Consider the following 15,587-nt stretch of genomic DNA (forward strand, 5'->3'; position numbering starts at 1 on the left):
AGCATGTCTTTTTTTTTTTTTTTTTTGCAGAAAGTCTCTTCAATTCCTCTGTACATGTTTAAATAGGAAAGTTTGCAGCTTTTTGTTGAGTTATATGAGTTTCTTATATAATTTGTGCACTAATGCCTTATCAGATATATGATTTGCAAATATTTTCTCCCATTTTTTAAGGTTGCCTTTTTATATTACTGATTTTTCCTTTGCCGTGAAGAAACGTTTTAGTCTGATGTAATTCCACTTGTTTATTTTTGCTCTTTTTGCTTCTGCTTTTGATGTTCGATTCATAAAATCATTGCCACGACCAACATTAAGGAGCTTATTACTTCCTATGTTTTCTTCTAGGAGTATTATGATTTTAGGTCTTATGTTTAAGTCCTTAATCCATTTTCAGTTAATTTTTGTAAGCAGTGTAAGATAGGAGTCCTATTTCATTCTTTTGCATGTGAATATTCAGTTCTCCCAACATCATTTATTGAAGAGACAATTCTTTCCATCATTGAATACTGTTGGCTCCCTTATCAAACATTAGTTGACTGTATATGTGTGGGTTTATTTCTGGGCTCTTGATTCTGCTCCATTAGTCTGTATCTGTTTTTGTACCCAGGCACACTGTTTCAATTACTATAGCTTTGTAATATCATTTAAATCAGAAGGCGTGATGCCTCGGCCTTTGTTCTTTCGAAGATGACTTCAGATGTTCGGGATCTTTTATAGTTCCATAAGAATTTTAGGATTATTTTTTTCTATTTCTGTGAAAAATGTCATTGGAATTTTGATAGAGAGTGCATTGCATTTATATATGACTTTGGATAGTATGGGCATTTTAATAATATTAACTCTTCCAATCCATGAATTTGTGGGTTATTTTTCCATTTATTTGTGTTTTCAATTTCTTTGATCAGTGTCTTGTAGCTTTTGATGTACAGATCTTTTAATTCCTTGGTCAATTTTATCCCTAAGTATTCCTAAGCTGTGGCTTTTTCATACACAGTCTTATGTTGAGATATGTTTATTCTATTTCTTCTTATAACTAGCTTGTTGAGAGTTTTTTTCATGAAAGGATGTTAAATTTTGTCAAATGCTTTTTCTTCATCTATTGAGATGATCATAATTTTTGCCTTTCATTCTATTAATATAGCATAATATTAATATATTAATATCCTTGCATACCAGGGATAAATCCCGCTTGATCATCGTGAGTGATTCTTTTAATGTGCTATTAAGTTCAGTTTGCTAATATTTGGTTGCAAATTTCTGCATCAATATTCATCAGGGATATCAGTTTGTAAGTTTCTTTTCTTATAGTGTCTTTATCTGGCTTTAATATCCAGACAATGCTGGCCTTGTAAAATGAATTTGGAAGTGTTCCTTTCTCCTCAATTTTTTAAAAGAGTTTAAGAAAGATTAGCATTAATTCTCTTTAAATATACTTTGTAAAATTCGCCAATAACACCATGTGGTCCTGGGCTTTTCTATGGTGGGAGGTTTTTGATGACTGATTCAATTTCTGTACTTGTTTATTGAGATCAGCTGTTTTGTTTCATGATTTAAACTTGTTAAGTTGTATGTTTCTAGTAATTTATCCATTTTTTCTAGGTTGTCTGATTTGTTGCCATATAATTGTTCATTGTAATCTTTTAAGGATCCTTTGTATTTCTGTGGTGTCAGTTGTAATGTCTCCTCTTTCATTTATATTATCTGAGTCCTCTTTTTACCTTGGTAAATGTAGCTGAAGGTTTGCCAATTTTGCTTCTCTTTTCAAAAAGCCACTATTCATTTTATTAATACTTTTATTGTTTTTCTATTCTCTATTTCACTTATTTCTGTTCTGATCCTTGTTATATCCTTCCTTCTGCTAACTTTGGACTTCATTTAGTCTTGGATTTCCAATTCTTGAGGTATAAAGTTAGGTTTTTTATTTGTGATCTTTCTTTTCTCTATTTTTTAAAATGTAGACATTTATTGCTATAACTTCTCTCTTAGCACTTGTTTTGCACCACATTAGTTTGGTATGGCATGTTTCCATTTTTGTTTGTTTCAAGATAATTTTGATTTCTCTTTCGATTTCATTTTGGACCAATTTGTTGTTATGTTGTGTGTTGTTTAACTTCTAAATATATGTGGATTTTCCAGTTTTCCTCCTGTTATTGATTTCTTGTTTTGTACCTTTATTGTCAGAAAAGATAAGTGGTGTGACTTCAATCTTTTAAAATTTGCTAAAACTTGCTCTGTGACCTAAAATATAATATATTCTGGGGAATGTTCCACATGTGCTTGGGAGAATATATATTCTGCTGCAGTTGGATGAAATAGTCTTTATATGTCTGTTAGGTCTATTAGGTCTAAAGTGTAGTTCAAGGTCAATGTTTCCTTACTGAGTTTCTGTATGGATGATTTATCCATTGTTGGAAGTGGGGTATTAAATTCCCCTACCATGATTGTATTGTTGATTGCCCCCTTCAGATCTGTTCAGATGCTCTGTTGTTGGTTGCATATATATTTACAATTGTTATATCCTCTTGGTGAATTAGTTACCCTATCATTATATATGACCATCATTGTCTCTTGTTACACTTTTTTCTTGTTACATTTTTTAAATTAAACTCTATTTTGTCTGATATAAGTATAGCTACTTGGGTCCTTTTGGTTTCCATTTATGCTCTCTTCTTTTGGCTAAAATAATTTGAGTGGGGCTTCTGTAATTAAAAGAACACTGGATTAATTTATTATGCTACTGTAACAAATAACCAAAACTCAGTCACTTAACACAAGACAAATTTAGTCTCTCAGAGTTCTGGAGGTCAGAAGTCCAAAATGTGTCTTAGTGGACTAAAATTAAGGTGTTAGCAGGGCTGATTCTTTCTGGAGGCTTCAGGGAATCATTTGTTCCTTGTCTCTTTCAACTTCTAGAGACCACCTTGGCATTCCTTGGCTTGTAGTGATATCATTCCAACCTCTGTTTTCACGATCACTTCACCTTCTCCTTTAGTCAAATTTCCCTCTTCCTCCCTCTTATAAGGACACATATGATTACATTTAGGGCCCACCCAGATAATTCAAATTAACCCTTCCCCTATTAAGATTCATAACTGGATCACATCTGCAAAGTCCCTTTTGTCATGCAAAGTAACATTCAGAGATTTGGGGGATTAGGATGTGGACATGCTTGCGAGAAGGGTCATTATAAAACTGTATTGTGGTAACCTCTATAAGTAGGGAATGTTATATATAGTGTATGTATATGTATGGAATGACAGTATAGTCTTTGTAACACGTTAGAATGAGTTAAAACTAGAAATAAGGGGAGACAGAAGTGGGGGAGTAATTTGTAAGACATACCCACTCACCATATTAAATAGGTTGAATCGACATGACCCACTTATTTAGTCTTAAGTGTTCTAGTTACTATATGTCTAACTTGAAGGGACCTGGTAAGGAAATTCTAATAGGAGAAGATGACAGGCAGCAGTGACAACAGTGACAAAATATTAGAAAGTCCTTGAATATTCTTACAATACTGAGCATGTTATAAAGTACCTCTCAGAAGGCACATTAACTGTAAAAGAGTAAAATAAATATCTAAGTATTTTGTTGAAATTCTAAAATACATAAAATTTAATAGTACAATATATTGTACTATAATTTCTCAATTAATTTGTAAACTAACATTAAATATTCCCTTATTTTATGGAGTATGTTATGTTAGTAAAAAGAAAAATAGAACACTATTTATAGGATGCTTTTTTAAGTTCATTCTTTCTTTGTCTCCCAAAACTACTATTAAATATATAATTTTAAGTTATTCAACTGTGAATTTTCCTACCATACATTCTTTTTGAGGAAATAGACCCTCACAAGAAAAAATGAATTACCAGGACAATATGTTTTTAAATACATTTCTGAGGATAGAATAATAGGGAGAATAATGGGGGATGTGATTTAGTAGTTTCTCAAATGATTTCCCCCAGACACCTGCCATGGAATGATCTGCTATGTATTAAAAATGCAGAATCCTGGGCTTCAAATCACTGTTTGTATTCATTTTCTAGGGCTGGTGTAACAAAAAGCCACAAAATGAGTGGCTTAAAATAACAGAATTATTCTCTCATAGCGTTGGATTTCAAAATCAAAGTGTTGGCAAGCTACTTCTTTCTCGGAAGCTCAGAGGGAGAATCTGCTCTCTGCCTCTTTCCTAGCTTCTGTTGCCAATAATCCTTAGTGTTCCTTGGCTTACAGCTGCATAACTCCAGCCTCTGCCTCTGTCATCACTTGGATATCTTCCCTCCATGTGTGTGTACATGTCTTCAAATGGTGTTTTCCTATCTGTGTCCCTACATTTCCTCTCCTCTTCTTATAAGGACTCCAGTCATATTGGATTAAGGACCCACTCTACTCCTGTATAATCTTATTTTAATTTACATCTTAATTATTTACAAAGACCCTGTCTCCAAATAAGGCCATGTTCACAGGCACTCAACATTAGGACTTTAATACATCTTTTGGTAAGATACAATAAGTCCCAACACTATCTAAGCAATATCTCTAGAAACTAAAGTCCAGACTTCTGGATTTTTAATAATTAAAGCTGTTGCTTTAAAATTTCTCATCTATTGATCAGGGTAAAATGTTGCCATTTGTAATAATAATAAAAAAAAAAGCCTGCAGTAATCCTGTTTTGGTAGTTGAAAGGCCCTCCATTCTTTCAGAATTTCCAGATTACAAAAGAGAAGGAGTGTCATTTCTGATATTATAACTGCTTATTACCCTTTTAATAAGAACACAGAGAATATTTTATAGCATTGTTAGTAATTAGATTTTGTGCTATTTCAAATATAATAAGAAACTCTTCTTTGCGTTTTTTACAAAAAAGAATGTATTAATATTTCTTTAGTAACTTAAAGAAGAAAATCTTATAAGTACAATTATAATTTTCTATCTTCTGATTACTTAGAAGAACAATGACATCACTATATCCTAAGCTACACACTGTCAATTTTGTACTAAGCTGTGTTTTACTGAAAAGTGTGGCAAGGTTCATTAATTTTCCAGTGAAGATTGGCTTCGAGGCCCAATGGACGATTCTTTTTTGGGAATTGCACATTTACCCAAGATAGTATGGGCTGGGCTTAGAGTGCATAAATTAAAGGCAAAAATAAGGGACCGAGAGAAAGTATCTGCAATCTTAGCAATATTTTCTTAAAATAAGTTAAACTTTACAATCAAAATTCATTTTTCTGTAATATAGAACTATTAGAGTTGATAATGATAATACTAATTGAATTGTAATTTTATAGAAAATCAATACTACTTATGATGCTATAAAAACCAAAATGCTGGGGCGCCTGGGTGACTCAGTCATTAAGCATCTGCCTTCGGCTCAGGTCATGATCCCAGGGTCCTGGGATCGAGCCCCACATTGGGCTCCCTCCTCAACAGGAAGCCTGCTTCTCCCTCTCCCACTCCCCCTGCTTGTGTTCCCTCTCTCGCTGTGTCTCTCTCTGTCAAATAAATAATAATAAAATCTTAAAAAACAAAAACTAAACTGCTTACTATTTTGTAGTTATTTTCACTGTCACCATAGTAAAACAAAAGAATATGTTAAGCAAAACACTGTATTATTCTCCATTGGTGTTAAATACCCTTTATTCCTTACTCATTAATTCTTTGTCCTGATTAAATTCTGGACATTCAGTGACTCATCATAAACTTAGAGCATGTTATCATTCAGAGGATTCAGTTATTGGCAATTAACTGGAGTTTCACTATTCTCTTTTTCTAGACTCATGTCCAAAGAGGAGGATTTTTCAACTATCACTTTTCAGAACATCAAAATCATAGATAAATGTAGAAATTTATATTCCTTTTATATTCTTTGTACAAAAAATGAATTCCTCCGCACCAAATATTTGTCTCCTGAAACACTAACCTAAAATTAATATTTTGTAGGTATTTTTGTAAACCATAGTCTGCTACTTATAAAGCCAATTTTAAAATGTTTTAATTAGAAGAGTAAAAAAAAAAAAAAAAAGAAGAGGAAGTTAGAGGAGTCTCAAGCATAGATTTTTTTATCCATTTAAAATCTCACCAGATCATTTTTAAATTCCTCAACATCTAGGCTCCTAGTAATAACCCCTCTTATTTCTTCCATATCTACCTGTGGTTTATGTGCTATTTACACACTTACAATTCACCACCTTGATAATGTGAATTTTTCTTCTGCCTTAAGATAAAGGCCCTTGTTATTTCTCCTTCCTTCTCTTTTCCCCAAGAAGGAATGTTTCATTAAGTAAAAGTTAAATATTGTATCTTTACACCACATAATGTGTCTATAGTATACATATACTATATAATCTATTTTTAATAGGACAGAATACAATTGTATAATAATAGCTAGCACAAAGATAGCACTTGCTTTGAGCCAGACATTCAGTGAAGACAATACTATTATTAACCACATATCCAAATGATAAAATTAAGTTTCAGAAATGTTAAATAGCTTACCAAAGGCCAAACATCTAGTAAATCATTTTCTTGGGATTAAAACCCAGGTCATTTGGTTCTAGAGTGAGCTTCTCTGCTTTATGCTGCATTTGGGTATGTTTCAGTTTATCACCAGGTTTTCTTAAAAAATCAATCACTTTCTCTTTATTTGGGGGGTAATCAAGGTGAAATCAAGAGCATAGATTTTGAAATTAGACATTGGGTTCAAATCCTGAATATGATTTTTAATAGCTTCAAAGAGTGGGGATATTATTCAACTTCCTGAACATCTGTATATTCATCTGCAAAATAGAGATAATTATACTTTATAAGGTAGTAGCAAAGATGAAATTAAACTATATAGATCAAGAGATAGAACCTGGCACTCTTTTGCCATTTAGCTGAAATATTGCAGATACCTAAGATCAGTGAGGAGAGATGAATTATTCAATAAATTATGTTTGATCAATGTCCTAATCAATTAAAGATTTAAAAAATCATGCTATACCCAAACTACTAGATGGATTAAAAATGTCAATAGAGTTTTTAAAATACTAGAAGTAAAAGACTAAGACAATGCCAAGATCATAAACATAAAAAGGAAAAGAACAATCCATCCACTTAACTAGATAAAAACATACAATGTTTGTTTATCAAAAGGCACATTTTCTTAAATTACCTATGAGAGGGAAAGTTATACATAACACATTCAAGAGGTAAAAATTTAATGTATTTAATTTGTGATGAGGTCTTTCAAATCCAAAAGGAAAAGACCAACTCCCAATTGAAAATAAAGAAAGCTCATGACTGACTAATTTACAAGAGAAGAAATTAAAATGCTCATCAACATATAAAAAGAGGCTCAATGTCAGCTAAAAAAATGTGAATGTAAAAGACCTCTTTTTCATATTTCAGATCACCGAATTTTAAAACCATAGATAATATCCAGTGTTGTAAAGAGCAGTGGAAAATATTCTTTATCAAGCATTGTTTAGGACAAGTGTAAACTGACCTAGCATTTTTGAAAGGTGATGTAGAAAAATATACCAAAATTTATTATATGCAACATTGTTTACACAGAAATTCCACTTCTAAGTATTTAGCCTAAGGAAATAATTGCACATCGTAAAATGCTTTCTGAAATAAGATTCATATTATGACAATCTAATAATATGAAAACTAGAAAACAAATTAAATTATCATTAATATGGCACTTGTTCAATAAATATGTTTATAAGTATCTTTTTAAAACAATAAAGTAGAATTCTTCCATGATGCTCATAATATATTAAGTAGAAACACAGATGGCTGAACAGTATTTAAATATATATGTTATGATACCATTTATATATGAAGAAATATGCTTCATTATCTATATATCCATAAGCAAAAATTACATTTTTTTACATGTGTCTATTGTTATAATTTCTAACAATGATAATTAGAAAAATAAACGTATTTCCATTTTGAAAAGTTGATTATGAATTTAGTTTCTCTCTTGTTTGTGTTGGGTTTAAGTGTAGATGTACAAATATTTTTAAGATAAAGGTGTATGAGTTCAAATGTAACTCAGATTCTGAGTGGTTAGTGTGATATTTATCTGTTTACCGTTTATGTTTCAGTGTTAAAAGTTTATGTTGAAATATTTTAAGAAGTTTCAAATACTTTCATTAACCTACTCTAAAACTCCTTCCAGGGCATGTGGGTGGCTCAGTCAGTTAAGCAGCTGACTCTTGATTTGGGCTCAGGTCATGTTTTGAGGGTCCTGGGATGGAGCCCTGCATCTGGCTCTGTGCTCAGCATTGAGTCGGCTTGAGATTCTCTCTCTCCCTCTCCCCTCCCTCCCTCTCTGTCTCTAAAATAGATAAATAAATAAATAAATAAATAAATAAATAAATAAATAAATAAATCTTTTTTTAAAAAATAAAAACAATGAAAGTCCTTCCAACCAGCACTGTCATTTTGCTCATGCTATAACCATACAAATGAAGTGGCAGAAAATGTTCTAGCTTTTCAATATCCTAGAGTTTCTCTCAAACTCTTCAAATTATAAAGTCTGCTTTGAGATTTTTGACTTAAATGCGTACAGTTGCTCAAACCACTTTCACACTCTACAGAGGAGGTGAAGTTTTTCTTTTATTGTCGTTACTGTTTAAATCATGCTGAACTCCAAAAACAGGGTTAAAAATCAAGGCTGCCTTCTCGTTTAAGTTACAGAGCCAATGCTCAGATTTAGATCTGAGTATTTTATGGTGACATCATGTGTATGCATGGATGTGTGTGTATGTATATGCATGTATTCTAGTGCTGTATACATGTGTGCATGTTATGCATGAATATTCATACATGCATGTATGCTCTATGTTTGTGTCTGTGTGTGTTTTGTGGTGAATACGTGTGTGTGCTTGTATATATCTTGTATGTGCAAAGCATATTAAGAGAGGATATCTAAAAGATGCAATATATACAGTGCTTTTAAAATGAAGCAAATATTCAAGTTTTATCATTTGCAGATAGTATACAGATGATAAACAGGCTTTAATCACATGTGGATAACCATTGTAAGGTTCAATGTAAACAGCAGCAGCATAGCCTCTGAAGTCAAGTTTATAGAGTAATTACATTTCTGAAAATGCAGGATCCAATATACTGTTAGACTGAAATTCAAATTTTGATCAATGGATTTCATGCAAAAATTGTTTTAAGATGTTACAAATTTAAAAACATGATAGTGCTTAGTTTTATATTAAAGCACCATAAAACTGTGTTTCTCCTGCTTCATTTCTTCCTCAAACTGAAAAGTCAACTCTAAGTGCACAGAACAAGAAAATACATTCATGGTCTGAAAAAGGGTTAAACTCAGTCTAACAGGTATAACACTGAAAACTGAAAAAACGTTTATTTTTAGTTTATTGTTATTATTTACATTTTTGGTTGCATGAAAAGTTTAGAAGTCTTAAGTATGGAATAGTTACATACTTTTTTCCTATCTTGCTTTTTTTTTACGTTTAATTTCTTTCTGCATTTTCTACTTCCCATTTGCTTTTTTATTCAGTTTACAAAAGATAAAAGACATAAATGAGGGTTTGTAAAATGATTAAATGGGTCAAAGAGGAATGTGTTTCTCTGATTCTTTTATTTTTTTTCTTTATGTTTCATATTTCAGAGTTAAATCTTATCTTTGAAAGGTAGGAATACTACTGTTTTATTTTTGTTTTGTTTTATTTTATTGTTTGAAGGAAGTAGGAGAAAAGGAACATATAACCCTGACTTAGGGAAACAGTTATAAATTCGTGTTGAAGAAGATTCTATTTTACTTCCGTGAATAATCTATTTTGTCTGCTTTGTACAAACATACATATAGTAATGTGGGGTAAGAAGCTTAAGTATTAGAAAAAAAGAAAAGCAAGCTTTCTGTCAGAAATCTGAAAGGTATAAAACCATGGAAACAATCTAGGCTAAATAAAAGGATAAATATTATTTAATAACATGTGTACTTTGATATATAATAAGATTTTATATTTCTTGATTTCATGTGAAACAGAAGAATGAGTTCACCCAAACAAACAAACAAACAAACAAACTCATGTTGCAATAGATCTTTTTTCTGGAAAATATTTTTAAAGGTCCAAAACAGCTAAAATGTGATTTCCTCACAAATTATGTTATATTTTATGAATACTGCCAGCCTGAGCTGCCTTAAACACTTTCTGGAAAAAGGTGGGGTACTTATAAATAAATTAATTCACTATTTAACTCAGTAAACTTAAATTGCATAGGCCTCCTAAGAGTTCATATTTTTTAAAAAAGGCACTTTGCTATTCACTCACACACATAAAAAATGAACTCAATTGTTATGGATATATGCCTTTGTGACTATTCCCATGGTGAGAACAAACAATTGAGAAGACATCCCAAGAGCAAACTGTTTCTTAGGGCTTGATTTTTAAAAGGACCCACTCATTATGACCAAAACAAGTATATGTATTTGTAACAGACAATTTAAATTCTGAGTCTTTTTACTTTTTTTTTTTACTTGATATTTATAAGTAAGTTGGACACATATGCTGAGCAGTGGCACTTGTAGACACAGAAGAAAACAGTACTTAATAGAAACACACAGAATAGTTACGTATTAATCATTGAAATATCAAAGTATAAGATAGGAAGAACATAGTTATGTACCCATGAAAACATCATTTGCTTCTCAGTAACAAAGAAATGATGGAGTGAATCGGTAAGTGTCAAAATAAATGAGAGAAGAAACCATGAAGTGCCTACAGAAATGCATTTATGAAATGAACTTTCTTCTTGAACAGCAAACTTCTTGAACAGCATTTTTTTACACATTTCAGAACACATCTGCATTTTTTCCACCACCCCCCAAAAGACTCTCCATTATCCTATGTTATTCACTGAAACCAAAAAGCAAACAGAAAATTCAATAGGGTGAATTGCCACAAACTGACTGTGTCCAAGGAATACACCCAGGATGCTTATTACATATTTAGATTCTCAGGTTCCATTTACATCTATTGAATCTAGTCTCTATAGGAAGTTTCTTGCAACTAGGCAAGATCTGCAGGCACACAGTATGTTATAAAAACATGCAATAAATTATAAAAAGTCACCCATGCTGATTAACTATCCCCCTTCTTAAGAGTTGAGAAAATTAGGGAACAATTCTGACTCAGTTATTTTTAACTGTTTGGTCCAATGTAGAATGGGAGAAAATATTCAAAGTTTCTGTTTGAAAGTCCAAATAATGTACTTACTACAGTTTTCAGCTTTCCTATTGTCCCGGATCACTATTCTTTGGTTGATAGTGCTGAAGAGTGTTGTCCAATTAATGGTATGATAATAACATAGGTTGCTGTTGTCAGTAATATAGATGTTTCCTGCACTGATTTCCTTCAGAGACTGGAATTGTAGAGAAGTGATGCCCTGTTGCTTAAGGATAAGCAAGGAGAGGCCACTAAAGAGAAGGAAGGGGGGAAATGGAACAATATTTAATATATATATATATATATATAATAAATATTTTTGGCATACATTCTTTAAGTAAAATAAGGATGTCACATCTTACCCCAGAAAGAATGCTAATAGAGCATAAAAAAAGAGACTGAGTCACTAAATTGTGATCTGAATATTATTTCTCTACAAGCTGTATAAACTGAGTTTTAAAAGGAATCATTTGAGCCCCTAAAAGAAAATGTTCACTTTTTAGAAGTATAAATATTAATGATATGTCCATTTCTGTCTACATATTTACCACTGACATATCTGGCTCACTATTTTTCCCACTATCCCCCAAGTCTCAAGTTCTTCAAGGATGAAATTCAGTTTTAAAACTAATTAGGGGACTCTGGCTGGCTCAGTTGCAGAAGCATTAGGCTCTTGATCCCGGGGTCATGAATATGAGCCCCATGTTGAGGGTAAAGATTACTTCAATAAGTAAAACTTAAGAAAAACTAAATAATTAATAAATATTTATGGAATGATTATTCATCTACCTAAAGTAAGACATTAGTTCTACTCTATTTAATAAATCTAGACATGCTTTCAGAGGGTAAATATTGCAGAGAATGACTATAGATATTTAGCTTTAATTTAAACTTCAGAAACCAAAGTGTGATTGTAATAGTTGAAGAATGTATAAGTAAAGATAGGAGACATTAAAAATTAAAGAGAAGAATGAAATTAAGCTAAAAGTTAAAAAAAAAATATTCAGAAGGCTTGAACAACTGGGGAAAGCATCCCTAAAAGTTAAATAACAACTATACTGTGGAAAGAAATTATCATTTCAAGGAAATTGTTTTATTTTAACATAGTCTACATTTTGTAATTAAATTCCTTTTCTATTCTCTAAAGAATCATCTGTTTCCCACATTTCAATCAACTAATGAACAATATTTTACATTTTGGAGATCAAAGCTGTCCCCTTTTTATTTATAAATCTAAATATACTTTGCTGACAATACTCAGGATTTTTTCCATGTGTTGTGTGTGTGTGTATATAAATAAATATACAGAGATATATATACACACACATACCTACCTATATACTTACATGCATATATATACATGCATACATATGTATATATAAAACTCAGTACATGTGTATTCAACTGAGATGTAATTCATTCTCTGAAATCTGTGTTCCCATCATAACCATCTTGAGTTGTTTATTAAAATGTGAACATAATTATGCTTGACATATTTTTAACATTTGATTCAATGAATAGTAAAATTTAGTTGCATGTAGCACTTGGATAGACAGTATCTCTCCACTATGCGTTTTTATTAAGAACTTTTCCCCTTCACAGTTTAAAATCTTACAGATATACCTGTTTTAATGCAAAATTCAGTGGACTTTCTGTGAAATATTATTATGCAATATTTGGTGACAGTATTGATTTAAGGCATCTTTCAGATTTAAGTAGAAAAAATGAAATCTAAATCCCTTTTTGTAAATCAACTTTTAACTGTTCATAAATAAGAATCTCATACAGATGAAATCTAAAATAAAATAAAGCAGTGGCTTACTAAATATTAATTCACACATTTTTATTATGTGAATTAAAATATTGATATTAGACCTTTAGAACAGTGTGCTTTGGAGCCCTGCTTTTTCTGACCGCTATTAGCCAGCATTGCACATAGAGGAGTGGGCCAAGTCCTGACATATTAGCCCCATGATCCGTGGTTCAAATGATGGCACCAGAAACAAGAACCTTCTGCTAAATTAGCATTTGTATCCCACACACCTAAGCCATTATCTAGTCATCCCATGTTAGTTTTTAGTTATGATAACATATGTTCAAAAACAAAGGTTTGATTTTATGCACTCCCTACCTGCAAAAGTGAGAAGCAGTTGAAAAATCAAACTGTTTATTCTGTATACTTTACTTATTTATTTATTTTGTATCCTGCATACTTTAAAGCACAACCAGGGGTATTTTTCATTGGGCTTACCTTTGTAATTAAAAATGGAAACCCAATATTTCTAGAATCAGTGAGGCTGAAACTTTGACATATGTACACATGACATTAGTCTTGAAATCTGGAAGCCCTGCATCTCTGAACATATACACCTACCTATAGAGGACTCTTCCACCGATGGTCACCAGGTTAGAGAAAACACTGAAGTCAGTCATGTTTGGGGGCCATGACTGTATGTTCAAGAAACCTAAAAAAGACAAGGGCAATAAAAACACCTCAGAATATCATTACCTTAGTAACTGTGTTTAATACTGAGTATCCTTGAAATGTGATGAAAATGTCTTGAAAGATATGAGGTAAGAGAAAGAAAGAAAGAAAGAAAGAAAGAAAGAAAGAAAGAAAGAAAGACTGAATACTCCTATTTTGAGTCATTCTATTCTATCTCATAGTTCTTCTTCCAAGACTGAGTGTCTTACCCAATGTTCCTGGGCCACAATACTCAGTAGATAATGAATACCAAACTAATAAACACCAAAAATCTAGGTTCTCAGACACACAGAATCATAGAACTATATATGTAAAAAGAATTAAATGATCCTTAATTTGATTCATTCTTCTAAAATCAAAACTACTTAGTCTAATTACATAAAGGGAAAAATATAGTTTTAATTTCTCTGGAAATCCTTTACTACTATATCTCTACACTTATGACATCATTTGCCTGCGTTGCAGCCTAATGCATTCTGTATATACCTAATCTTTCTCATCTGATTTTTCATTCTTTGATAGCAAATCCATATCCAATTCATGTCTATGAGTCCCCTATCAGCTACTATATATAACAGCCCTGAACAGGTGCTCCATAAATATGGGCTAAATGACTGCCACCTGCTGTCCACGCTCAATAGTACTTCTTATGAAAAAGTACCTAGAAAAACATGGATCAAAAGATCAGTTGACACAAAAACAATAACATAAAAATGTCAAGGATATTTTATTTTATAAATTCCATGGGTTTTCACAATGAGCACAGAGGCTAAGGAATAAAGACACCCATCATTTAAAATCACATGCATTTTTAAAACTAGAATTCACTTTGAAAATAAGTTGCCGATTTCAATATTATGTACTATTTTCAGGAAAACACTAAAAGTCACATAGTTCATAGCACCACAATCGCACTTTTAAAAATTACCTGTTATCTCTCGAACTGTCCGGAAAACATTCAGTTTCTCTGGGTCTATGGCTTCAATTGCGTTGTAAGGGTCCCTAGAGAGTCAGGAAGAAATGCAGCCAAATTTTAAATTAGATAAAGGAGTGAAAACATAAGATGTAACTATAGTTAGTTCATTCAAATTGAATTTTAAGTAGCAATGGAAAGATTAGCAATTCCTTGTCCAAAGTTTGTTATGCTACATGTGGAGGAGGATTAAAAGGTGCTTTGAGGACATTTATCATATCAAATATGAGTTCTTCATTGAAGGCTATTCTAGTTCTAGAGGAATGGTCCAGTTTGACTATCCTAAAGAAACCTCCAAATATAACAAGTCTATTTATAAATAATTTTATTTTATTTTGCCTTTAAAGTTTTCTTCTTAATTGGGAAAAATATACTCTGCAAATAATTATGGTGACAACAATTGCCTTTTGGGCTCCTCAAAGCATCCTAAATTGTTAATAGCACCTACAATTTCACAAGATGGATAAAAACAAACACAAGAAATCACTTTCTTCTTTTTTGCTATATCCTTACATTTAATACTAAATTTTCATAACATTGTATGAAAGTTACTCTTCATAAGGATTATTTAGAGCAATCTTGTTTATTTATATTTGCTTTTATAGCACAGGAAATATTTGCTTCCATCTTTATGAATCATACTAACATCTGAAACAAAATTTATAACAAATATAATAATATCCAAAGGTGTAAATTTTGGAGCTTTTTAAAAATGCCATCTCCTAATGCATAAATATATCTTTGTAATTAATATTATTGATATATAGATGCCCTTTCTTTTCAAAAATGAACATAAAATACCTTTTAAAATTAAATATTTATTGGATTTTTTTCAGAAGTTTTCTTCTTAGGAAGATACCTTTCATGTATAATATACTGACCATACCAAATAATTGCATACTTGCAAATAATACCAAATATTTCT

General features: G+C 31.6%; 1 protein-coding gene across 2 annotated transcripts in view; it reads right to left on the bottom strand.

The window, feature by feature from the left end:
- The window catches only part of ERBB4 (erb-b2 receptor tyrosine kinase 4), a 1,084,887-nt gene that overhangs the window by 273,391 nt on the left and 795,909 nt on the right, over nt 1-15,587 (bottom strand). For both annotated transcript variants that reach the window (XM_057304520.1, XM_057304522.1), the window contains exons 10-12: nt 14,618-14,691; nt 13,579-13,669; nt 11,256-11,455 (exon numbers count right to left, since the gene is read on the bottom strand). In XM_057304520.1, coding sequence (XP_057160503.1) covers nt 11,256-11,455; nt 13,579-13,669; nt 14,618-14,691 — 365 coding nt within the window. The remainder of the gene's footprint in view (nt 1-11,255; nt 11,456-13,578; nt 13,670-14,617; nt 14,692-15,587) is intronic.

The sequence above is a fragment of the Ursus arctos genome, unplaced genomic scaffold (genome assembly GCF_023065955.2).
Source record: "Ursus arctos isolate Adak ecotype North America unplaced genomic scaffold, UrsArc2.0 scaffold_1, whole genome shotgun sequence".
In the NCBI taxonomy this organism is placed as follows: domain Eukaryota; kingdom Metazoa; phylum Chordata; class Mammalia; order Carnivora; family Ursidae; genus Ursus; species Ursus arctos.